This window comes from Protopterus annectens, chromosome 5.part1 (assembly GCF_019279795.1).
Source record: "Protopterus annectens isolate FY-2018-M chromosome 5.part1, PAN1.0, whole genome shotgun sequence".
In the NCBI taxonomy this organism is placed as follows: Eukaryota; Metazoa; Chordata; order Ceratodontiformes; family Protopteridae; genus Protopterus; species Protopterus annectens.
Window position 1 is genome coordinate 401,521,167 of NC_056736.1, and position 27,543 is coordinate 401,548,709.

The 27,543-nt window shown below is 44.0% G+C and overlaps 1 protein-coding gene across 1 annotated transcript in view; it reads right to left on the reverse strand.

The window, feature by feature from the left end:
- Window positions 1–27,543, reverse strand: part of SCML2 (Scm polycomb group protein like 2) — a 2,608,432-nt gene that overhangs the window by 677,356 nt on the left and 1,903,533 nt on the right. Inside the window, exon 9 of the mRNA XM_044073060.1 lies at window positions 5,823–5,958. Coding sequence (XP_043928995.1) covers window positions 5,823–5,958 — 136 coding nt within the window. The remainder of the gene's footprint in view (window positions 1–5,822; window positions 5,959–27,543) is intronic.

Genomic DNA, 27,543 nt, shown 5'->3' on the forward strand with positions numbered 1-27,543 from the left:
GGGTCTGTTTACGAAAGGACTGACCCCTGCCCTCACCAGAAGTCTGAGCAGGTGAACTCCTGTTCTAGGCCTAAAAGAACCTTGAGCTCTGCCCCTACCACGTCTAGACCTACCCCTAGACTGGGAATCATAAGCAGGATATGTCCATCCCTTAGTAGGCCAATTTCTATTAAACTTCGGTGGCTGCACCTGCAAAAAATCTTTAACAGTTTGCATAGACTTAGCTTTGTCCTCCATTTTCTTTAAAACTGCTTCCACAGGCGAACCAAACAACACATCAGACTGTAAAGGAGCATCCAAAATCCTTGTCTTAACATGCTCAGCTAAATTCTGATCCCTCAACCAGGCATGCCTGCGAAGAACAGAACTAGTGGCAGCCACCCTCAAGGAGGCCTGTACAGCATCAAAACCACATTGCAAAGAATGCTTACCCACTTGTTCAGACACATGAACTAAATCCAGCAACTCTTTACACTCAATACCTTCCGCCAAAGCATCCACCTTAGATTTCAATTGTGAAAGGAGATAATTTTGATATTTTAGCATGTGAAACTGACAATTCAACCCTCATGGCTAAAGTGGAAGAAGTATACACTTTCTTTCCCCATCTATCCAAAGCCCTTGCCTCTTTATCAGTGGGAACAGGGTTTTTAACAACAGAGGCCTTAACACCTTTAGGTCCCTGAGAAACAGTTTCGGGTCTGCCCTAGGACTCTTAAAAGATACTTATGAGCTTCAGGCACCCTATAGTACCTATCAGGTTTAACAGGAGCAGGAGGCAAAGAATCAGGGTTCAGGGAAGCCTCTGCAAAAACATCTTCCACCACATTCAACACAGGAGGTATAGCTAAGGGCCTATGCTGGGGTAAAAACAAGAATTCCCTAAGCCTTTTCCTGGAATCAGAGTAATCTTGGCCTTCCCATTTAAAGTGCTCCCTCATGGAATGCAGAGTCTCTGAAAATGAGAAATCCTCAGGAGGAGAAGCTGTAGGAGTGGAATCATCCACATCAGAATCAGAATAAGGAGGATACTCCTGCAAGTCTTCCGCAGAAGACTCAGAAGCCTCTGAACACTGTTCAAAACTCTCAAACTCAGGTTCCACCCTAGGCCTCTTATCAGGAGGGGGCATAGAACCTCTAATCATAGTAATCAAATCTTCTGCCATTTTAAGCATATGTTTCTTAGGCACAGAACCTGAAGTGCTAGGAGAAGCCCCACTGAAGCTAAACTTGGCCTACCTCTCAAAGAAGTTTTGGAAACAGAAGGAGAGGCTCTAACTACCTTGGGAAGAGAGGGAAGAACAGTTACCTGAGAAGCCCCTCAGCCTGGCCTACCTCCTGAGAAGGCACATCCTGTAACAGTAAAGTCTCTGCCTGAGACTCCAAAGAAACTCCTGGCAAAACCTCTGGCTCCACTGAGCCTTCTAAAGAACCGGCGTCCGGGACTGCGGTTCATCAACCCTAGGCTTCGCTGTTTTGTCCTTGCGCTTTTTGGGAAGCGGCGTCGGAGCATCCGGCGGCATTTTATAATTACAACGCTTCCCAAACACTAACCTGGCACAGTCTAACCTTCTCTTAATAGTGCGTTTGTTAAATCTAGCACAAGAGCGGCATCCAACAACGTCGTGCTCAGGCCCTAAACAAGGTATACACAAGGTATGGTAATCCCTATGAGGTATCTGTTTCCCACAAGAAATACAGTTATTCACTTTTTCTGACATCCGGTTAAATACTGAGGCAAGAAAAACAAAATGTTCCCTAGCAGTACTTAGCCAACTTTGATTCGGTCTGAAACTCCGACTTCAGAAAATTTCAGAACGCCAACCTGCACTCGCAAAACTGCTTCTGCATCGGACCATGCGGCAAAAAAGACTGAGGATATGACGTCGGTCATGCGCATTAGTACCCTGACGTACTGACGTCAGTCTAATGCGCCCTGACCGACGTCAGCCATATACTTTGGTATTCGGGCCGACTGGACAGCGGACTACCCAATAGTTAGGACTGCAGCAATGTGGAATGAAGAACATCTATGTCTAGGCTTCCCCATTTCTGTGTTAACATGCTGAAGATTTGTGGATCCAGTTTCCATTCGTGCGGGTCCATAAGATTTCTGCTTAGGTCGTCTGCCAGAGTATTTTGCTTTCCTGGCAGGAATTGAGCTTGAGGGTGTATTTGGTAAGTCAAGGCTGTGTTCCACAAGGCCATGGCTAGTCTGCAAAGGGGGTAGGAATGGGTACCCCCCTGCTTGTTTATGTACCACATAACTGTGGTGTTGTCCGTCTTTATCAGTAGTTGTCATGGATGAAGTAAGTCCTTGAAGGCTGTCAGAGCATTCTGAACAGCTAGCATTTCTTTCTGGTTGATATGTAGATGCATTTGGATTGGGCTCCATTTGCCCTGAATGCATCTCCCTGCCAGGTGGGCCCCAAGCATAGTCTGATGTGTCTGTAGTTAGGGTTTGGGTGGCAGGGGGTAGAGTGAATGACAGTCCCTTGTTTTGGTGACATGTCTCTGCCCACCAAAGAAACTCTTGTTGTAGGCAGGGAATAAGAGGAATCATTGTTTCCAGGCTGTGACAATGCTGACTCCATAAACCTTTTAGGTACCATTGAAGTTTCCTCATATGCAGTCTCGCATATGGAATTAGTAGAATGCAGGATGCCATGAACCCCAAAGCCTGCAGAATTTGTCTTGCAGATAACTGGGTTTTTGTTGCCATTTGTTTGAAGTATGTTGTCAGTTGCCTTTGTCTGGCGTGAGGTATGCCATCTGGGCAGTTGTATTCAAGCTTGCACCCAGGAATGTGATTATTTGAGAGGGTACCAGTTGCGATTTCTTTTCGTTTATGATGTACCTTAGGCATGCTAGAAGCCTTTGTACAAACGCCAGATGTTGAAGAAGAGTGTCCTTGTCCTCTGCCTGAATGAGACAATCGTCCAGATAAGGATAAATTTGAATGTTTCTTTGTCTGCAGAATGCAATTACAGGTGCCAGGCACTTTGTAAAGACCATGGGCGCAGTAGATAAGCCAAAGGGCAATGCAGAGAATTGGTAATGCAAAAAAACCTGCTTTGAAGCGGAGGTATCTTCTGCAAGATTCCCTTATTGGGATATGCAGGTATGTCTCTTAAGTCTTAGAGTTACTAACCAGTCATTCTTGCCTAGCATAAGTCAGCATCTTGAATTTTGGAATGTCCAGGAACGTGTTCAGAATCGATAAGTCCAGTATTGGACGCTAAGATTTGTCCTTTCTGGGTACCAGGAAAAGTCTTGAATAAAATCCTTGTCCTTTTTCCTTTTCTGGTACCAGTTGAATAGCCCCCATATTCATAAGAGACATGACTTGTTTCTGGGCCTCTGCCCACTAGTTTTGTAGCAGACCTGGCCATCCGTTTGGAATTGGCAAAGTATGGAAAAGAAATCTGTGCCTCTGGGATACTATGTTTAGTTCCCACGTGTCCTGGGTAATTAACTGCTAATTTTGAGCATGAAGTGCTAGTTTCCCCCCCAAGGGGGCTGCCAAAAGATAAATGCTTGGAGATGGTAGAGGAAAGTCATTGAGACTGCTTACTGTAGGGTTGTGCTTTGTTACCTCCAGATTTGGAGGTGGAGCACCCCATTGCTTTGACCTGTAAGATCCCTGTGATTGATATCTGGAGCCTTTTGAGTGCCTGGGTTTTCCCTGAGTGGCTCTGTTGGACACAGGAAAGGACCAATTCTTAGTAGGCCAGTGCGTACTGAACCTGGGTGGCTGCACTTGCAAGACATCTTTTACAGTTTGCATAGATTTAGCTTTAACTTCCATTTTCTTTAAAACCTCTTCTGCCTTATTACCAAACAGACTATCATGCTGTAAAGGGGCATCCAACAATTTTGCTTTAACATGATCAGGCAGATTTTGCTCCCCAGGCATGCCTTCTTATTACAGATCCAGTTACAGCGGCCCTGCAAGACGCCTCCAAGGAATCAAAACCACATTGCAAAGTACGCGTTCCAACCTGTTCTGCTGAATGCAGTAAATCCTCGAACTCTATTTTCCACACAATCAGAAATCAACATAATTTACTGTTTCAGTAAGACCATAACATGCTGTTGATATTTAAGCATATGAAACTGGCAGTTTAAAGCCCTGATTGCCAAGGTTGCAGACGTACAAACCTTCTTACCCCATCTATCCAGTGCCCTGGAATCTCTATCAGAAGGGGTAGGATTTTTGGCTGCAGAAGTCTTAACTCCACTGAGACCCTGAGAAATAGTCTCAGGATCAGCAGCAGGATTTTTGAAAAGAAATTTGTGGGAGTCAGGAACCCCGTAATATCTGTCTGGCTTACTAGAAGCCGGAGGCAGGGAATCAGGAGCCATGCTTGATTCCGAGAATATATCAACAATGTCTAATACAGGAGGTATTGCCAAAGGCCTATGCTGAGGAAGAAGAAAAAATCCCTAAGCCTCTTTTTTGATTCAGAGAAGTCCTGACTCTCCCAGTGAAAATGTTCCCTTAAAGTATGCAAAGTCTCTTCAAAAGAGTAATCCTTAGGGGGAGATGCAGATGGGATGGATTCCTCTGCATCAGAATCCTCATAAGGTGGAATAGAAAATTCCTGATCAGAAGAGGAATCAGAAGAAATGGAAACCTGATCTGAAGATTCATAATCACTGCCTTGCCTAGGCCTCTTAGCAGGGGGCGGTTGGGAACCCCTGATCAAGGTAATTAAATCTTCAGCCATTTTGATCATTTGCTTTTTAGGCATAGGGGCCTGAGCACGTGGCTCATGCGTCGTTTTTTTAGACATAGAAGTTGTTTTTGTCCTTGTTTTTGCTGATGGCGTCTGTTTAATATAAAAATGTTGAGGCCTGAAAACACCCTCAGAAGCCGGTGCCTGCACAGCGGCTCCGAACCCATCCAAGGGAGAGACATCCGCGGGTTCAATACTTTGCGAATCTCGCGGCATACTGGACTCCAAATGGGTCTCAGTAGAGGCCTGCGACTCAAAAGTAACTGGTATCATGGGCTGCGAAAGCAGCTCGCTGAGTACCGGTGAACCGGTGACTGGGTTAGAAGCGTCATCTGCAGTTTTGGACCTCGACGATCTGTCACTTTTTCCTTGCGTTTTTTGTGAACTCCAGTAGTCGGATTGCTAACCGACGATATTTCAGGGTAGTTAAATCTTGAACCAAAATATTTAGAAGCAAAAATATACTGACGCTTAATAGTGCGTTGGTTAAATTTAGCACAAAACCGACAGCAAGGCACGTTGTAATCAGGGCCTAGGTAAGGAATACAGTACAAATGAAAATCCTTATGAGGTATTTGCTTCCCACAAGTAATGCAATTATTAACTTTTACTGTCATCGGTAAGGAGCAAGAAAAGTTTCCCCAACGGGGTACTTAGCTTTAGTTTGAAGACTTCGGTTCTGAAACTCAGAAAAGAAAATTTCAGGAGTCGGCCGAGCGCCACTTGCGAAATGCTTCTGCTTCGGGCACCGCACGGCAAGAAAGACGGATTAAAATGGCATCGGCTGCATGTTTTATACCCCTGACGACCTGACATCATGGAAGAGGAGTCAGCAACCAGCGCAGGACCAAAGACTTTGTTATTCAGGCTGACAGAGGGCAACCTGTCAGCAGATTACCCAAATGTAACGACTGCAACAGTGAAACACGAAGAACATACATCATTTCCATATGTCATGCAATGATCATACAGCTTTAGAGAAGCAATGCAACTACCCTGCTACTCCCAGGCCTACTGCTTTGAAATGCAACTCAGTGGAAAAAAATCACAGTCTAATAAGCTACAAACTTCTGATATTTTTACCTGTTGATACTACAGATGATGCTCCACCAAGTATGGTGTCATTCTCTTTTAACACATGGGAACTGAGCGTGTCAGCATCCGTTGAGTTGATGGGAGGAGGGGGTGGTGGAGGACTTTGAACAGTTTCTGATTTTTTCTGTTAAAAAAATAAAACAAATTTCTGTACAAGACGTAATGTTAAAATAAATAGCATTCTTCAAATATAACTAAACTAGTCACAGCACTTTTTGACATTTTAAGTCATTTTTTTTTTCATTCCACATAATTTCCAGGCAGTGATCCTTGCATTTCTTATAGCTAATTTTATACAACCAAGTGTTAAGAGGACTGGAATCTTTATTGGCAAGCAATAGGTGCAAGGCATGAACAGTCTTTGAAAAAGATGCCCATAAGCCTCAGGATGGATGTATGCATGTACCACAAAAAAGGAACAATTCAGGATTGCCAAGAAACCCAAAAGCATATCTTAGGAATACAGCAGGAAACTACAGACCTTTGAAGAAATTCAAGTGAACAAGGTAAAGAAAGTACAGTTGTGTACACTAACCATAATTGTAGATGTTCGAGAGCATTCACTGTTGCAGTCATTACATTTGGGTTATCTGCCTGCAGGTAGCCCGCAGCCGGCCTGAATATCAAAGCCTTGGATTACTGCGTCAGGTGCTGTCGCTTCTTCCATGACGTCAGGTCGTCAGGGGTATAAAACATGCAGCCGACACCATTACATCAGTTTTTCTTGCCCCAGATGTCAGGTGCCCCCATAATGGAAAGCGATTATATGTTAGGTTATACCTCCAACAAAAAGCAAATACACCAGAAGGCTGAAATACACTAAACAAGAAGAAAAGTATAGCCAAGAGAAGTCAGGGGGCTGGAGGGAGGGTAACCAGGACTGCAACAGTGAATACACTCGAACATCTACATTTATGTACACAACTGTACTATGTTCTTCGTGTTTCACTGTTGTTGTCATTACATTTGGGTTGATTCCCAAAGCTAAGGAAGGCAGGAGGAAGGCAGAGAGCATTAGGACCTGCTATTAAGCCCTGCAAAACTGCAGTGGCAAAACCAGCTCTGGATTCAGAAAAAATAGGCATGTGGTAATGCTTGGTGAAGGTATGTACAGAGCTCCGTAGCAGTGTCTAGAATGTCCCTGGTAGGGACACCTCTGAGAAAGGCTGCAGAGGTAGATGCAGCCCTGGTGGAATGTGATCTTATCCTCTGTGGGGTAGGTTTTCCATGGTGCTTATAGCAACAATGAATGCAATGGGCTATCCACTTAGAAATAGTTTGCTTTGAAATGGTCTTCCCCTCTGCCCCTACAACAAAGCCAAATAGAAGCTGTTCAGATTTTCTGAGAGGCTTAGTCCTATCCAAATAAAATTTAAGTTGCCTGTGCATGTCCAGAGTGCAGTATTCGTTCTCCTTTGTTTTGTGTATTTGGGAAAAAAGTAGGCAAACGAATGGACTGATTAAGGGCCACACTAGACACCACCTTGGGCAGAAAGGAAGGACACCCTGTTTGCATGGAAGATGATGAATGGCTCCATTGCCATGAGGGTCTGTAATTCAGACACTCTTCTTGCTGAAGTGATGGCTAGAAGGAAGGCAGTTTTCCAAGAAAAGAATTTCAACTCTGCAGATGCAGCTGGCTCAAAAGTAGGTAGAGTGAGCTTTTCCAATACAAAGTTAAGGTCGCAGGCTGGAGTAGGGGCTCTCCTGGGTGGTCTTAAATTTTTGGCCCCTCTGAGGAATTGCTTTAGCAGGGGGTGAAAGAAGAGGGGTGGTTCAGTATTATAATGAGCTGAAATGGCAGAGGCATGAATTTTAATTGACGAGAAGGAAAGGCCCTTGTGGAGCATCTCTGTTAAGTACTGAAGAATATGGGCAAAGCTGGGCACCGTTGTTCCCATCCTCTGAGTATGGCTCCAGGAACAGTATCTTTTCCACTTTTTAGCATAAGATTTTCTAGTACTAGGATTCTTTGCCGTCAGAATGACATCTAGCACCTGCTTACTGAGGGATGTTATTGGAGAGCTCAAGGAATTAGCCAGGCTGCAAGGTTCAGGGTTTGAAGTTGAGGGAGCAGAATCTGGCCCTCCTGCTGGGACAGCAGGGTAGGGGTCTGAGGCAGGTGCCATGGTTCCAGCAGTGACATACTACGCAAGAGGAGGTAGCAGTGTTGGCGTGGCCAGTCTGGTGCAATCAGTATTGTCCTTGGTTTGTCCTGTTTGATATTTATCAGAACTTTCGAGAGGAGAGATAGAGGGGGAAAGGCATAAAATGAGAGGCTTTCCCAGGTGAGGGACAGGGCATCCACTTTCCAAGCTTGACTGTGGGAAGTCCTTGTGCAGAATTTGTCCAATTGGTAGTTCTGAGGGGAGGCAAACAGGTCCATCTCCGGATTCCCCCACTGGTTTCTCAAAAGGTTGAATATCTTTGGTTCCAGTTTCCACTCGTGTGGGTCCATGAGACTTCTGCTTAGATAATTTGCCAGTGAATTTAGCTTGCCTGGCAGGAATTGAGCTTGTAGGTGCACTTGGTAGATCAAGCCTGCATTCCACAGAGACATGGCTAGTCTGCAGAGAGGGTACGGGTGGGTTCCCCCCTGCTTGTTTATGTACCACATAGCAGTGGTGTTGTCTATCTTTACCAATAATTGTCCTGGAAGAATGTGGTCCTTGAAGGCTGTCAGAGAATTCTGTACAGCTAACATTTCTTTTTGACTGATATGCTTGTTGTGGAAGCAGGCCTATGCCCACCAAAGGAACTCTGTCTTTATGCAAGGAATGACAGGAATCATTGATTCCAGGGTCCTGAGAATGTTGACACCATAGGCTTTTTAGATACCATTGTAGTTTCCTCATATGGAGTCTTGCATATGGAATTAGTAGAATGCAAAAGGCCATGAACCCCAGGGCTTGCAGGATTTTCCTTGCAGACAGCTGTGTCTTTGTGGCCAGTAGTTTGAAGTAGGCTGTCAAATAAACTTGTTTCTCTGGCATGAGGTAAGCCATCTGGGAAGTTGTGTTCAAGCTTGCTCCCAGGAATACAATTTGTTGGCAGGGTACTAGATGAGATGTATTTTCGTTTATGGTGTACCCCGGTGAGGTTAAAAGTTTCTTTACAAATGCCACATGTTTTAGTAGCATGTCCTGGCTTTCTGCCTGAATTAAGACAATCGTTCAAGTATGGGCATATTTGAATATTTCTTTGCCTTCAAAATGACACTTCGTGAATACCAAGGGCGCAGTAGATAAGCCAAAGGGAAGTACAGAGAACTGATAGTGCATGGAGCCTGCTCTGAAGTGTAGGTATTTCCTGCAAGATTCCGTTACTGGAATGTGCAGGTAAGCTTCCTTTAAGTCTAAGGTTGCCAACCAGGCATCTTTGCCTAGCACTGGAAGCAGCTGTTGACGTGTTAGCATTTTGAATTTTGGGATTACCAAAAAGGTGTTTAGAATAGAGAGGTCCAGGATAGGATGCCAGGAGCTGTCTTTTCTGGGTACCAGGAAAAGTCTTGAGTGAAAACCTTGTCCCCTTCCTTCTGCTGGGACAGGGTGAATAGCCCTGATACTTAGAAGAGAGAGAACCTGCTGTTGAGTCTCTGCCCACTGATTTGGGGGTAGGTCTGGCCAACCATTTGGGGTTGGTAAGGTGTGGAAATGGAATCTGTATCCTTGTAAAACTATATTTAAAACCCATTTGTCCTGGGTAATGAGTTCCCAGTTTTTTGCGTGCAGGGCGATCTTTCCCCCAGGGGAGCAGGCAGTTGAGAAGGGTTTGGAAGGTTTAAGGTTAAGTCATTGTGTGTCTTACTATTTCCAGCTTTGGAAGTGGGAGCCCCCACTGCTTAAGCCGACGGGTACCTTGAGACTGTAGCCTAGGTGGTCTGCTGTCCCTGGGTTTGGACTGAGAAGGCCTGGAAGAGACAGGAAAGGACCAATTCTTAGAAGGCCAAATGCCTGCTACATCTAGGAGGCTGTACTTGCAGGAAATTTAACAGTTTGCATAGATTTAGCTTTTTCCTACATCTTTTTAAGGACTTCTGCTATGTTGCCAAACAGGCAGTCTTGGTTTAAGGGAGCATCCAGCAATTTAGCTTTAACATGATCTGGCAAATTTTGCTCCTTAAGCCAAGCATGCCTTCTAAGTACAGACTCAGTGACAGCAGCCCTGCAAGATGCTTCTAAAGAGTCAAAACCACAAAGTACATTTACCAACTTGTTCAGCAGAATGCATTAAATCCTGTAATTCTTTATTTTCAGCACAGTCAGGAATCAACATCATTTTCTGTTTAAGTAGTCCCATAATATGCTGCTGATACTTTAACATATGAAACTGGCAGTTTAAGGCCCTAATGACCAAAGTAGCAGAAGTGTATACCTTCTTACCCCATTTATCCAAGGCCCTGGAATCTCTATCAGAGGGGGGTAGGGTTTTCGGCAGTAGTAGCCTTAATGCCTTTAGGTCCTTGGGAAATGGTCTCTGGGTCCGCAGTAGGATTCTTGAAGAGGAACTTGTGAGAGTCAGGTACTCTGTAATACCTGTCAGGCTTCCTGGGAGTTGGAGGTAAAGTGTCTGGGGCCAGGCTAGATTCCAAGAAGGCATCATCTACAATGTCCAGGACAGGAGGGATAGCTAAAGGCCTGTGTTGAGGGAGGAGTAAGAATTACCTAAGCCTCTTTTTGGAGTCAGAGTAATCCTGGCTTTCCCAACGGAAATGCTCCCTAAGAGTGTGCAAGGTTTCACCAAAAGAAAAATCTTCTGGAGGGGAAGCAGAGGGAATGGAATCCTCTGCATCAGAATCCTCATAGGTAGAGAAGGACAAATCCTGGTAATCCGAAGAAACAGAAATTTCAGAATCCTGATCAGAAGAATCAGAAGGAAAATCAGTTCTAGGTCTCTTAGAGGGAGAAGGCTGGCTTCCCCTAATTAAAGTAATAAGGTCTTCAGCCATTCTTATCATTTGTTTTTTAGGCATATGGGCCTGACCATGCAGTTTGGACATTGGCTTTCTAGGCGTGGGTCGAGTTTTAGGCCTTGAAGAAGATGTGTCTGTTTGAAATGCAAGTCAGTAGGCCTGAATACACCCTCAGCAGCCGGTACCTGTACAGCGGCTCTGGACCCATCCAAGGTAGATACAGCCGCGGGTTCCACAGTCGAATAAGCATCTTGCGGCATACCGGACTCCGAATCTGAAGTAGCGAGTATCAGGGGCTGCGAAAGGGCCTCACTGAGTACCAGTGAACTGGCGACTAGCTTAATGGAAGCGTCGACAGCTTTGGACCTATGCGGTCTGTCTCTGTCTTTATCTTTACTTTTTTTCGGAATGTTGGTACTCGGATGGCTTATCGAAGCCATTTCTGGATAGGTAAACCAAGTACCAAAATAATTTGCTGCAAAAAGAAACCGACGACTAGTCCGGGGGTTGAATAAGGCACAAAACCGACAGCGAGGGACGTCGTGGTCTGCGCCTAAGCAAGGAATGCAGTATGAATGAAAATCTTTATGAAGTATTTGCCTTCTACAGGTAATACAATTGTTAACTTTTACTGACATCGGTTAAGAGCAAGAAAAAGGATCCCCATTGGGGTATTTAGCTTTTTTGAAGACTTCAGTTCTGTAACTCGAAAACGACAATTTCAGATGTCGGCCGACTGGCACTTGCGAACTGCTTCTGCTTGGGCACCACATGGCAAGAAAGACTGATGTAATGGCGTTGGCTGCATGTTTTATACCCCTGACGACCTGACGTCATGGAAGAGGAGACAGCATCCAACACAGGAATCCAAGACAATGATACTCAGCCCGGCTGAGGGCTACCTACAGGCAGATAACCCAAATATAATGACTGCAACATTGAAACACGAAGAACATCATACAAATTCCACACACAAAGCACTACAACTGAAAATCAAATAATGGTTTAAGCACTTGTGAGGCAGCAGTGTTACCTGCCAAGTGTCTGTCAGCAGTTGCACTACAATCAGACTCATTTTAATTTAAAATTCATTTTTATAATTAAGCAAGTCTCAAGAATACGATAATGTACAGCAAGAATAAAAAACAAACCACCAAGGGATAAATGCTCCAAAGCCAGTCACAGGTAAAAAAGTAAGTAATAATGCTTAGAAGCAACCCAACATATAATGCAGTCTTCAGCATCAATTAAATACAAGTTGTGCGTCAAAAATATGTTATTGAAACATACAGGAGTAGTCCATCGTTGATAAAACAAAATATATTTTATTTAAACACGTGAAATAGGTAAGCGCTTTCGCCAGAAGGCTTCCTCAGACCTTTAGCAAACAGACATTCAAACTATTAACTGTCTTATCTATAGCAGGTATTTAATTGAATAATTAAATTCAATAACATCATCAAAAATTTAAAGTTAAAGGCCAAAAAATATACGGGCCTCTACTGAAGCATACAAAAATATATATAACATTTACCGTATATAAAAATTCGATACTAGATCAAATATTAAGAATACATCCAAATACAATCATATGTATATAATTATATGAGACTTTAATAAAACCCTAATAATAAATAACTAAAAAATGCATTTCTAACACTAGGAATAGTTAAAAACAAGTAATACATAAGGTTTTACCTAGCAATTAATCTCCTGTTTTTCAAAATAGGCTTGAGTGGAATCTTATCATTCAAGCCTGGACTAACGTTTGCCTTAAATCTAATGATCCATTTAATCTCTATTCTTTCCGTATAATTTCTAATATCTCCCCCTCTGAAGCTGGGGTTGTTCACCTGTAGAACCATAAATCTAAAAGTATGCTTAGTGTCTGTTTCAAGAACATGCTTAGATAAGGCATTGGTACTAGACTGAATGTGTATTTGATAAAGATGTTCTCTTATCCTGTCCCTGAACCTTCTATCAGTTTTACCTACATAGAAGGCAGGGCAGGAAGTACATAATGCAAGATAGACTAACATGTTCAGTATTGCAAGTGGCGACTACTTCAAACTGAAAACATTTAGATGTAACTGGGTGAATAAACATATTTCATCCAGAGAGATGGCGTAGCTATGGGCAGGTCCTGTGCCAATAGCTACACCAACCTGGTGATGGCTATGTGGGAAATGGAATATTTATTCCCGTTACACAGCTTTTGGAAATCTGTGGTCTTCTACAAACGTTTTCTAGATGACCTTTTTCTTCTGTGGACAGGCAGCAAAAATGAGATGTATACTTTTATTAATGAAATTAATTCACTTACAGGTTATTTAAAATTCACAATGAATGAGTCTACTCATAGGATAAATTTTTTGGATGTTTATATAGAGAGACTTAATAATGGTAAAATTAACACCGGTGTGTACAGGAAATCCTGTTATAGGAATACTCTTACATAGAAGCATGCATCCGAAATTTGTCTTTAATAACATCATTAGACAGGCTATTAGAGCCACGAGGCTGAATCCAACTCAAGAGGTGTACGAGAATGAATTAATAGATCTCAAAGGGAGACTGTTAGCCAGATCTTATAATATACATGAAATATCTGACTGCTACCAAAGTGTTGAACAATATAGGAGTGACAGAGCCACCCCATATTTTTCTGATCATGGTAGAAATATGTACTCTAGCTGTCACAACCCTGGAAGAACAAATAATGATGTGAAAGTCACACAGAAATTGTCCATGTTTTATACACATGACTTTAATGAAGTCAAAGAAATAATTTACAAACATTGGAAGGTTCTGACTGTTGACCCACTAATTAAAGAGGCTGGTGAGAACCCACAGTTTATATTTAAGAAGAAGAAGAATTTACACAGAATTCTATGCCACCCTAATATGATGGAAGTTCCTAGTAATGATTTACATAGAAATGGTACGTTTCCATGTAATAACTGTAATTTCTGTTCTCATATCTCTAATTATATGTTTATTCACCCAGTTACATCTAAATGTTTTCAGTTTGAAGTAGTCGCCACTTGCAATACTGAACATGTAGTTTATCTTGCATTGTGTACTTCCTGCCCTGCCTTCTATGTAGGTAAAACTGATAGAAGGTTCAGGGACAGGATAAGAGAACATCTTTATCAAATATGCATTCAGTCTAGTACCAATGCCTTATCTAAGCATGTTCTTGAAACAGACACTAAGCATACTTTTAAATTTATGGTTCTACAGGTGAACAAACCCCAGCTTCAGAGGGGGAGATATTAGAAATTATACGGAAAGAACAGAGATTAAATGGATCATTAGATTTAAGGCACACGTTAGTCCAGGCTTGAATGATAAGATTCCACTCAAGCCTATTTTGAAAAACAGGAGATTAATTGCTAGGTAAAACCTTATATATTACTTGTTTTTAACTATTCCTAGTGTTAGAAATGCACTTTTAGTTACTTATTATTAGGGTTTTATTAAAGTCTCATATAATTGTATACATATGGTTGTATTTGGATATATTCTTAATATTTGATCTAGTATCGAATTTTATATACGGTAAATGTTATATATATTTTTGTATGCTTCAGTAGAGGCCCGTATATTTTTTGGCCTTTAACTTGAAATTTTTGATGATGTTATTGAATTTAATTATTCAATTAAATACCTGCTATATATAAGACAGTTAACAGTTTGAATGTCTGTTTGCTAAAGGTCTGAGGAAGCCTCCTGGCGAAAGCGCTTACCTATTTCACGTGTTTAAATAAAATATATTTGGTTTTATCAACAATGGATTACTCCTGTATGTTTCAATAAAGTACAGTTTTGTACCTACCATAAATGTAGATGTCCGATAGGAATGCATCTGCAGTCCTTACAAATGGGTTGTCCTGTCGTCAGGCAGCCCTTCGGTCGGCCGGATTCCAAAGTCTGGGTCTGGCTTCGGCTGGTGTCGCACTTCACCCGATGTCATAGCTGCAGTTCTTCGGGTATAAAGGCATCAGCCGACGCCATCTTCCTCAGTGTTTCTTGCCCCAGATGCCAGGTGCCCTCTTGGATGGCTAAATTTGGATAAATGCCAATGTTTCCAAATAGTAGAGAGCAAACATAAAATAAGCATGTATGTACATATATACAAACAAATACACCATAACAGATCCCCCCCAAGCTAGCTAAAAGATGGCAAATACCCTAGGAGTACCACAGAGGGGAAGGCAGGTGGGTAATCCTGACTGCAGATGCATTCCTATCGGACATCTACATTTATGGTAGGTACAAAACTGTACTATGTCCTTCAAGGATGCATCTGCAGTCCTTACAAATGGGTAGAATACCATAGCCAAACTAGGGGAGGAGGAAAAAAGAGAGATTATGGTGTAGTCAGGATCCCTTGCAAAACAGCAGTGGCAAAACCTGCTCGGGATCTAGAGTATAAAGGTAAATTATAATGCTTGGCAAATGTATGCACGGAGGTCCAAGTAGCAGCCTCTATAATGTCCTTGGTAGACACTCCTCGTAAGAAAGCTGTGGTAGTGGCTGTAGCCCTTGTGGAGTGAGGCCTGATGTTCTCTGGAGTTTTCTTTCCATGGTAGGAGTAACAAAATCTAATGCAATTTCCTATCCACGTGGAGATTGTCCGTTTTGAAATTGGACTTCCTTCCTTTCCTGTTGCATATGCTACCAGAAGCTGGTCGGTTTTTCTATTGCACTTGGTCCTGTCCAGGTAGTAGCGTAATTGTCTATGTACATCCAAGGTATGCAACAGTCTTTCTCCCCTGTTCTGTGGGTTGGGGAAGAATGTAGGTAGGTGGATAGCCTGATTTAAAGACACTCTGGATACCACCTTAGGCATAAATGTAGGATTTGTTCTCATGGACACTCTATCTTGATGGAAGATCAGGAAGGGTTGCACTGCCATTAATGCCTGTAGTTCAGAAACCCTTCTTGCTGAGGTGATTGCCAGCAGGAAAGCAGTCTTCCAGGATAAGTATTGTAATTCTGCTGTTGCTGCTGGTTCAAAGGGGAAGTGTCAATTTTTCTAGCACAAAGTTCAAGTCCCATGCTGGCAATGGTGGTTTCCTAGGAGGTTTTACATTTTTAATTCCTCTCAGAAACTGCCTGAGCAGAGGATGAGAGAAGACAGGAGGATCCAAGCTGTACTCTGCTGAAATAGTTGATGCATGTATCTTGATGGAAGAATAGGACAGGCCTGTATGGAAGAGCTCTGTCAAGTACTCCAGGATGTTGGCTATGTTTACCAATGAAACATCTTCTCCCTTTGCAGTACTCCAAATGAGATATCTTTTCCATTTTGCTGCATAATTCTTTCTTGTTGAAGGTCTGCGAGCCTCAAGGATAATGTCTTTAACCCTTTGGGATAAATTTGGGTTAATTGATCTTATGTAATGTTCCAGGCAATTAGCTGCAGAGTTTTCAGGTTTGGATGCAGGATGTTGTAGTTGTTCTGTGTTAACAGTAATGGGGTCAGGGGTAGTGTCCATATTTGTTCCCGAGACATGCTCTTCAGTAATGGGTACCAATGTTGCCTTGGCCAGTCTGGAGCTATCAGAATGATCCTTGGCCGTTCCTCTTTGATCTTCAATAGCACCTTGTGCATCAAAGGAAGTGGTGGGAATGCATATGCTGTCAGGTTTTCCCAACTGAAAGATAGGGAGTCCACCTTCCAAGCAAGTGGGTGGTACGTCCTTGTGCAGAATTTCTTTAGCTGGTGATTGAGTGGGGATGCAAATAAGTCTATTTGTGGTAGTCCCCATTTTCTTGTGATGGCTTTGAAGATGTCCGGATGCAGCATCCATTCGTGGGCATCCGTGGTAGTTCTGCTTAGTATGTCTGCTAGAATGTTTTCTTTTCCCGGTACAAAAATTGCTTGTAATTGAATGTTGTAGCTCAGAGCCACATTCCATAGGTCCAGTGCCAGCCGGCATAGAGGGTATGAATGTGTGCCCCCCTGTTTGTTGATGTACCACATAACTGTGGTGTTGTCTGTCCTTATCATCAACTGACCTTCTCGGAGAAATGGTCTGAATGACTGGATTGCCAATTTTACTGCCAGCATTTCCTTTAGATTTATGTGCAGGTGCAGCTGGTCTTGAGTCCATAAGCCTTGTATGCACTTGTCCAGCATGTGGGCCCCCCAACCCAGGTCTGAGGCGTCTTTCGTGATGGTTTGGCTTGGTTGAGTGTTACAGAAAGGCAATCCTGTGTTTGATTGGCAGGTCTGAGCCCACCATAGGAACTCTTGCTTCAGGCATGGGATCATTGGAATTTTGGTTTCTAGGCTGTGCTTGTGTTGAGACCACAAATTCTTTAGGTACCACTGTAGTTTTCTCATATGCAGTCTGGCATGAGGGACCAGAATTATGCAGGATGCCATGAAGCCCAGGGCTTGCAGTACTTTTCTTGCTGTTAGATGGTTCTGCTTTGTTAATGTCAAGAAGTAGAGAGGTAGTTGCTCTTGCTTTTCTGCAGTTAGGAATGCCATCTGTTTTGATGTGTCCAGCTCTGCACCCAGAAAGATTATTCTTTGGGATGGAATCAGCCTTGACTTTTTTATATTGACTGTATATCCCAGGGCTTGCAGCAGGTAAATGACTCTTCGTAAGTCTTCTGTTAGCTTGTTTTTGTTGTCCGCTTGTATCAGGCAGTCGTCCAGGTAGGGGTAAATTTGGATTCCCTGAAGTCTGCAATGAGCAATTACTGATGCCAGGCATTTCGTGAACACTCTGGGCGCAGTAGATAAGCCAAAGGGCAATGCTGAGAATTGATAATGCTTTGATCCTGCAAGAAATCTGAGGTATCTTCTGCAATTTGGTCGTATGGGGACGTGCAGGTATGCCTCCTTGAGATCTAGAGTTACCAGCCAAGACTCCTTGCCCAACATGGGAAGAAGCTGCTGTAGGGTCAGCATTTTGAATTTTGGAACAATGAGGAATGTGTTTAAAGCAGACAGGTCGAGAATAGGCCTCCATTTGCTCTCTTTTCTTGGTACCAGGAATAGTCTGGAGTAAAATCCCTTTCCTTGTTCCATATATGGTACCTTTTCCACAGCTCTCATTCTTAATAATTGAGATATTTGCTTTAGAGCTTCTGCCTTTTGAGTAGGAGGTAGGTTTGGCATTCCTCTCTTTCCTGGTAGAGTATGGAAATGGAACCTGTAACCTTGGTCTATAGTTTGCAAAATCCATTTTTCCCTTGTGATGCAATGCCAGTTCTTTGAAAATAAGGCTAGCTTTCCGCCTAAGGGTGCTGCCAGTTGTTCCCTGGTAGGCGGTGCCAGAGCCAAGTCACTGTGATTGTGTTGTTGTAGTGGTGGTGGCTGCGTCTGTGCCTCGCTGGTTGTTACCCTGCCACTGGCGTCCCCTGTAGGCACCCCTGGATTGGTTTCTGCCTCTTGAACGCCTAATCCTGCCTCTCTGATCTTTAGAGGAGTCCGGAAAGGACCAATTTTTGGAGGGCCAGTTCCTGCTAAACCTTGGAGGTTGAACCTGTAAGAAATCTTTCACTGTTTGTACAGATTTCGCCTTCTCTTCCATCTTTTTCAGAACCTGCTGTGCAGGAGAACCAAATAAATTGACCTTGTCCATAGGTGCATCTAAAAGTTTTGACTTGACATGGTCCGGTAAGGCCTGCTCTTTCAACCATGCATGCCTTCTGATAACTGTGCCAGTCATGGCTGATCTAAAGGAAGCCTCCAATGCATCATAGCCACACTTTAAAGAATGGTTACTAACTTGCTGTATGTTATGTATCATTTCCTGAACATACTTCTTATCTAAAGATTCATCAGAGGACAGTTTTTTAGTTAACTGGTCTAGCATAAATTCTTGATATTGAATCATATGAAATTGGCAGTTCAAAGCCCTAGCTGACAGAGTAGCAGAAGTGTAAACTTTTTTACCCCATCTCTCTAAGGACCTGGATTCCCTTTCAGAGGGGAGGGGGTTTTTAGCAGATGTAGTTGCTACAGCCTTAGGCCCCTGGGAGATAGTCTCGGGATCTGCAAAAGGAGCCTTGTATAAATGGTGATGAGTGTCCGGGACCCTGTAGAACCTATCGGGCTTAGCAGGGGCCGGAGGTAATGAATCAGGAGCAGTGCAAGCATCATTAAATGCATCATCTATAACAGAAAGAACTGGAGGTATAGCTAAAGGCCTATGCGGAGGCAAATGTAAAAAGGTTCAAGCCTTTTCCTGGAGTCTGAGAAATCTTGGCCCTGCCACTGAAATTGTTCCCTCATAGCATGCAAGGTTTCCCCAAAGGAAAATTCCTCAGGTGGAGAGGCAGAAGGGATGGACTCTTCAGCATCCGAGTCCTCGTAAGGGGAGTAAGGAGCCTCTGGAGGGTCTGTATTTTCTGAGTCATCAGAGGAATCATCTGTGGATACTGGCTCTGGGGGCTCTGCTCTAGGCCTCTTCTCTGGAGGTGGTTGAGAGGCCCTGTCTGGATGAGGCTGGGATCCACGAATTAAAGAAATGAGATCCTCTGCCAGAGAAAGCATATGGGAACTGGTGCTGGGCCTGTGAGAGGGGGGCTTAACAGGCACAGTTTTTGAAGCTTTAGCTGCTTTGGCCCTGGCAAAGGCCTTAATGGACATGGCTGCAGGAGGCCTAGCAGCTCCACGTGCTGGGGTTGAAATATCCAAGGGAATAGTGTCAGATAATTCCTGAGAAACCGCAACTGCAGGTTGGATTTCAGAAGCCGATTCCACCAGGTTTGAAGAGGCCTCAGTAGAAGACAAGTTTTCGGCTGGAGGAAGAACCGCTTGCTTGGTTTCAGCCGAAACCGAGACACTCGTGGTTGGCTTGGACCGCGAGTGTCGGTCCTTTTCCTTGCGTTTTTTGGTTATTTGTGTAGTCGGAGGATCCGACGGCATAATATATGCAAAATCAGAACCGAAAAACTCCTCTGCAAATTCCGACCGACATCTAAGCGTCCGTCGGTTAAAAGAAGCACAGGCTAGACAAGCTGCTACGTCGTGGTCTGGGCCTAAACAAGGTAAGCAGTAAGAGTGGAAATCTTTATGAGGTATTTGTTTCCCACAAGTTAAACAGTTATTCACTTTTTCTGACATCGGCTGAGGCAAGAAAGAGTCCCCAACGGGGTACTTAGCTTTTTAGAAGTCTTCGAAGTAGTATTCGGTAGTAGTAATCTCTGGTTCTGACCGACCGGCACTTGCGAACAGCTTCTGCTTCGGGCGCCACGCGGCAAGAAAGACTGAGGAAGATGGCGTCGGCTGATGCCTTTATACCCGAAGAACTGCAGCTATGACGTCGGGTGAAGTGCGACACCAGCTGAAGCCAGACCCAGACTTTGGAATCCGGCCGACCGAAGGGCTGCCTGACGACAGGACAACCCATTTGTAAGGACTGCAGATGCATCCTTGAAGGACATCATATTTTTGACGCACAATTGGTATTTAATCGATGGTGAAGACTGCATTATATGTTGGGTTGCTCCTAAGCGATATTACTTACTTTTTTTTACTAAGTCTCAAGAAACCACCATCATCTTGCTAATATACAACACTTAAATAACAAAAAACTAAATATCTGCTATGGTTAAGAAGTGACAGCATTACATAAACAATGGCAGCCACTTACACATGCCAAACCATTAAACAACTGGCAAGAATGCAGATATGTCAGAAACCTTCAATTATGTATGAACTTACCATAGCAGTAGCTCTGAGTAGATCACTGTTGCAGTAATCAAGACTACTGTGCCTTCATGCCGCTGAGTCCCAGGCATGTGACCTGCAGCAAGAGCTCGGAAACCTTCCCTCTTCAGGCATGGAGCATGCCTCTAGATCTGCCTATACCACTTTATATCTTGGCACAGTTGGTTTCAAATGCCTTGGAAACTTAGCAGTGTGTTCTGTGGGGGTCGGCCAAATTTGGAGCTCAGGCCAAGATATGTACCCCATATTTTTTACCTTCCTTATTATATTTTTGATTTGAATTGTTTGCTTTATCTACATTTGCCTTTTCTGGTGATGTTGGACACATTTCAGGGCCCAAGAAAGAAATGCATATTCGTAGGGGACAAATTCCTCACAAAGAGTTCTATAGCTGCTGTTTTTAAAAGGACCTGAACACGATGTTGAAGATCACAAGTAAAGAGCATATAAGTCCAGTTTTCAGGCTAGTGCTGAATTCAGGGCTGTGTTGCAAGTTTCTGAGTTGCCCATACCTTACTTGGATAGAGGGAAGTTTCTCTGTTCACCTGTGAGAGAGGGGAACTTTGAGCAGCCATCTGTCCCTGGAGGAGTGGTTCCAGCCCAGAAGTAAGTAGTTTAAAAAACTCGTTGCACGGTTTAGTGCACCGGGCAGCACCAGTTAGCTAGGGTTAAATTATTCCCGGCTCCACTAAGTCTCCTCTTCAGTTTTTCACTTGAAACTAGTCTAACTCTCAACCTAAGCACTCAAAAAGCATCCTACAGTCCAGCACTTGCTCAAACCTAATAGCAAGCACTAATATACCGAGACACTTGACTGCCCAGCAGGGCAAGGCTCTTTATCCACGCCTCACCAACCAAGCGACTAAGCAGCTCACCCTACTATTCAGGCATGACCAAAGGGCAATTTCAGGTGTACTCTCCAGTCCAGCTGGTGAATCTGGGTATCCTGAGGCAATGTTACAACTGCCTCATGTACACAGACAGCCCTCTCTTCCTACCACAAAACACTAACATATGTGGGAGATGCAATTATACAGCCAAACTGGAGACTAAGGTATCTCCACCCAAGACTGGAACAGACAGTCATGAGGAGAAGGTTAACACTTGCACCAAACCTCCAGCCTCACATAGACCTACTAAACCAGCACTGGCAAAAAATACACATAAATACACAAAATCATACTCAGAGGCTCTAAATAAAAACCTGCAAAAGCATCAGAGAGCTCCAAAGCAGACACCCACAAAACCTACACCTCGCGTCGCAAACCAGACAACACATAAAACACAAAATCAATGTGCCGCACAATCACAGCCCTTAAGGCGAAATAATATACCTAACACACTAGTAATAGGTGACTCAATAGTCAGGCACACTGACGCCCCACTCACTAGGCTGGACAAGGAGAAGGTTACTGTTAGCTGCCTGCCGGGAGCCAGAATCCGACACATAACACAAGCACTCGGGTCACTCCAGAACAAGTACAAATATGACTCTGTCATTGTTGATGTCGGTGTGAATGACCTGAACCGTCCCTCCCTGGACTACATGAAAAGAGACATGGAAGAGCTCTCTGATCATGTAGCCCAGGCAGGTATGACCCTGACCCTGAGTAGCATCCTGCCCTCACCAAGAATGATACCTCAGTATAAAGAAAAAACGATCAATTTCAACAACTGGCTAAGCTTCTGGTGTCATTCAAAGGGGATCCAGTGTCTGTCAGCCTGGGATGACATGCTTGACAAGCCGCGTTGCTTCGCAAGAGATGGCTTGCACCTGTCACCCCTTGGCTTTCGAATACTGGCCAAGGCTCTTGCTGCCCCCATAGTGCCTTTTTTAGGCAAGGCTCAAAATTCAAACCCACCTCTGTAAAGAGCACAAGTAAAAAAATGAGGGTTATGCTACTCGTCAGGAGTTTAAATCTCAAAATGCATGCGCTCGAAGCACTTCTAAGTATGGAGAACGTCGACATCTGTGCAGTAACTGAAACCTGGTTCAAGGCTCCAGAGAGCACTCCAGCACTACTGGGCTACAACTCATACCACACATTTCGGCCACAGAACACAGACCGAAACACAAAAGGAGTGGGTGTATCCATATTCATCAAGGATACCCACACCTCCAGGTTAGTGGCGCAGCATGATACCTCTGAGATCATTCATGTGCAACTAACATCGGGCAAATCTGCAATGCAAATTGTGGCCTGCTACAGATCATCCTCCATGACCCAGGACCACCACTCCGCCTTTCTGGAGACACTGGAAAACATGAAGGTCCTACCGAACACCCTGATCTTGGGTGATTTCAATTACCCTACCATTAACTGGGAAAACTACTTGAGTACAAACTCCCAAGGCTCAGCACTTCCTGGAATTTATCAACTCAAATGCCCTGGATCAGCTGGTAAACTCCCCTACTAGAGGCCACAACATATTGGACCTGGTCATCACCAACATGGGCGACAGGTGCTCCGTACCGGAGGTCAACCCGTCACTGGTTAGATCAGACCATAAACTAATCATCCTGGATGTCCACACCCCACCACCACCCCCAACCAAGGAAACCACAGTGAAAAACTTTTCTAAAGCAAACTTCACTTTACTTAAGGCAGAGGTGGTGAGTTTCACAGCCCCCATGCTAAAGGACAACACTGCCCAAGATGCAGAATCCTTTACAATTGCACTCTATGAGCACCTACAAGGATGCATGGATTGTGCCATCCCTAGCAAAACCAAGACTTAATCCCTTAAGAGAAGGAAACCAGTCTGGTGGACCCCTGCCATAAACAGGTTATACAACAAAAGGAGGAAACTAGTTCAGGAAAAAAGCAAATCCCAAGAAGGAAAGACATACCTGATCAGTATCAGTAAGAAACTAAGGTCCGTCATAAAATCATCCAAGGCTAACTTCGAAAGAAAAATAGCCAAGGATTCGAAAGATAACCACAAAGCCTTCTTTAGCTATGTCAAAAATCTAAGTGGCAACTTGCAGATATGCTCTGAGACAGTGCAAAATAGCACAAAATATACTGAACGTACTGATATTGCCAATATACTGGCAGATAGATTCAGTGCAAACTTCACCTCCCTCTCACCTTCAAAAGGGCCCACAATAAAACCGGAAAAGAGTAGTGTCCCGGAAATCACAGAAGCACAGGTGAAAACAGCCCTTTCAAACGCCAAAAACACAGCATCAATGGGGCCAGATGCTGTGTCCCAGGGCTGCTTCTTGCATGAACTAACCCCCCACCTAAACACACTGTTCAACCTCAGCCTCTCCACAGGCTATGCGCCCATAGAATGGCTCACAGCAATGGTTATTCCGCTCCACAAAGGAGGGGCCACAACTGACCCTGGTAAATATCGCCCCATAAGCCTGACTAGCCTGGTCTGCAAGGATATGGAGCGCATCATCATGGAACTCATTAACAAAGACATTGGGAACCTCCAAACACTTGACCCGACCCAGTTCGGCTTTGTTAAGGGCAGATCATGCCTACTAAACCTGGTTGACTTCTTTGAGACAGTTAGCAAGGCCATAGACGAGGGAAAGGTGGTTCACACAGCCTACCTTGATCTCACCAAAGCGTTCAACACTATTCCTCATTCGGGTATTATAGAAAAACTCACTAGCCTGAACATAAACCCCCAAGTCACAAGATGGATTGCCAACTGGCTTACAGACAGAACTCACACGGTAAGAATAGCGGGCTCCAGGTCTGACTCTAAACCAGTCACAAGTGGTGTCCCGCACGGCTCGGTTCTGGGACCCCTACTGTTCGGCATATATTTCTCAGAAGTACAGGCAAACACAGGAGGACTATGGCTAACCAAGTTCGCCGATGACCGCAAAAGTACAGTTTTGTACCTACCATAAATGTAGATGTCCGATAGGAATGCATCTGCAGTCCTTACAAATGGGTTGTCCTGTCGTCAGGCAGCCCTTCGGTCGGCCGGATTCCAAAGTCTGGGTCTGGCATCGGCTGGTGTCGCACTTCACCCGACGTCATTGCTGCAGTTATTCGGGTATAAAGGCATCAGCCGACGCCATTTTCCTCAGTGTTTCTTGACCCAGATGCCAGGTGCCTTCTAGGAAGGCTAAATTTGGATGAATGCCAATGATTCCAAATATTAGAGAGCAAACAAAAAATAAGCATGTATGTACATATATACAAACAAATACACCATAATAGATTCCCCCAGCTAGCTATAAGAGGGGCAAATACCCTAGGAGTACCACAGAGGGGAAGGAGGGTGGGTAATCCTGACTGCAGATGCATTCCTATCGGACATCTACATTTATGGTAGGTACAAAACTGTACTATGTCCTTCAAAGATGCATCTGCAGTCCTTACAAATGGGTAGAATACCATAGCCAAACTGGGGGAGGAGGAAAAAATAGAATTATGGTGTAGTTAAGATCCCTTGCAAAACAGCAGTGGCAAAACCTGCTCGGGATCTAGAGTATAAAGGTAAATTATAATGCTTGGCAAATGTATGCACGGAGCTCCAAGTAGCAGCCTCTAAAATGTCTTTGGTAGCCACTCCTCGTAGAAAAGCTGTGTTAGTGGCTGTAGCTCTTGTAGAGTGAGGCCTGATGTTTTCTGGAGTTTTCTTTCCATGGTAGGAGTAACAAAATCTAATGCAATTTCCTATCCACTTAGATATTGTCTGTTTTGAAATTGCTTTCCCTTCCATTCCTGTTGCATATGCTACCAGTAGCTGGTCAGTTTTTCTATTGCTCTTGGTCCTGTCCAGGTAGTAGTGTAATTGTCTGTGTACATCCAAGGTATGCAACAGTCTTTCTCCCCTGTTCTGTGGGTTGGGGAAGAATGTAGGTAGGTGGATAGCCTGATTTAAAGATACTCTGGAGACCACCTTAGGCATAAAAGTAGGATTTGTTCTCATGGACACTCTATCTTGATGGAAGATCAGAAAGGGCTGTACTGCCATTAATGCCTGTAGCTCAGAAACCCTTCTTGCTGAAGTGATTGCCAGCAGGAAAGCAGTTTTCCATGATAAGTATTGCAATTCTGCTGTTGCTGCTGGTTCGAAAGGAGGAAGTGTCAATTTTTTTAGCACAAAGTTCAAGTCCCATGCAGGCAATGGTGGCTTCCTAGGTGGTTTTACATTTTTAATTCCTCTCAGAAACTGCCTGAGCAGAGGATGTGAGAAGACTGGAGGATCCAAGTCGTATTCTGCTGAAATAGCTGATGCATGAATCTTAATGGAAGAGTAGGACAGGCCTTTGTGGAAGAGCTCTGCCAAGTATTCCAGGATGTTGGCTATGTTTACCAGTGACACATCTTCCCCTTTAGCAGTACTCCAAATGAGATATCTTTTCCATTTTGCTGAATAGGTTTTCCTTGTTGAAGGTCTGCGAGCTTCCAAGATAATGTCTTTAACCCTTTGGGATAAATTTGGGTTAATTTGTCTTATGCAATGTTCCAGGCAGTCAGCTGCAGAGTTTTCAGGTTTGGATGCAGGGTGTTGTAGTTGTTCTGAGTTAACAGCAAGGGAACTAGGGTAGGGGCCATATCTGTTCCCGAGACATGCTCCTCAGTAATGGGTACCAATGTTGCCTTGGCCAGTCTGGAGCTATCAGAATGCTCCTTTGACGGTCCTTTTTGATCTTCAATAGCACCTTGTGCATCAAAGGAAATGGTGGGAATGCATATGCTGTCAGATTTTTCCAACTGAAGGATAGGGAGTCCACCTTCCAAGCCAGTGGGTGGTACGTCCTGGTGCAGAATTTCTTTAGTTGGTGATTGCGGGGATGCAAATAAGTCTATTTCTGGGAGACCCCATTTTCTTGTAATGGTTTTGAAGATGTCCGGATGCAGCATCCATTCGTGGGCATCCGTGGTAGTCCTGCTTAATATGTCTGCTAGAGTGTTTTCTTTCCCTGGTACAAAGATTGCTTGTAACTGAATGTTGTAACTCAGGGCCACATTCCAGAGGTCCAGGGCCATCCGACATAGAGGGTACGAATGTGTGCCTCCCTGCTTGTTGATGTACCACATAACTGTGGTGTTGTCTGTCCTTATCATCAATTGACCTTGTTGAAGAAATGGTCTGAAAGTCTGAATTGCCAGTTTTACTGCCAGCATTTCCTTTAGGTTTATGTGTAGGTGCAGCTGCTCTTGAGTCCATAAACCTTGTATGCACTTGTCCAACATGTGGGCTCCCCAACCGAGGTCTGAGGCATCCGTTGTGATGGTTTGGCTTGGTTGAGTGCTGTGGAAGGGCAATCCTTTGTTTGATTGACAGGCCTGAGCCCACCATTGGAATTCTTGCTTCAGGCATGGGATTATTGGAATTTGGGTTTCTAGGCTGTGCTTGTGTTGAGACCATAAATTCCTTAGGTACCACTGTAGCTTTCTCATATGCAGTCTGGCATGTGGGACCAATATTATGCATGATGCCATGAAGCCCAAGGCTTGCAGGACTTTTCTTGCTGTTAGATGATTTTGCTTTGTTAATGCCAAGAAGTAGAGAGGGAGTTGCTCCTGTTTTTCTACTGTTAGGAATGCCATTTGTTTGGATGTGTCCAGCTCCGCACCCAAAAAGGTTATCCTTTGGGATGGTATCAGCCTTGACTTTATATTGACTGTATATCCCAGGGCTTGTAGAAGGTAAATGACCCTTTTCAAGTCTTCTGCTAGCTTGTTTTTGTTGTCCGCTTGTATCAGGCAGTCGTCCAGGTAAGGGTAGATTTGGATTCCCTGAAGCCTGCAATGAGCGATTACTGATGCCAGGCATTTCGTGAACACTCTGGGCGCAGTAGATAAGCCAAAGGGCAATGCTGAGAATTGATAATGCTCTGATCCTGCAAGAAATCTGAGGTATCTTCTGCAATTTGGTCGTATGGGGACGTGCAGGTATGCCTCCTTGAGATCTAGAGTTACCAGCCAAGACTCCTTGCCCAGCATGGGAAGAAGCTGCTGTAGGGTCAGCATTTTGAATTTTGGAACAATGAGAAATGTGTTTAGAGCGGACAGATCGAGAATAGGTCTCCATTTGCTTTCTTTCCTTGGTACCAGGAAGAGTCTGGAGTAAAAGCCCTTTCCTTGCTCCATATATGGTACCTTTTCCACAGC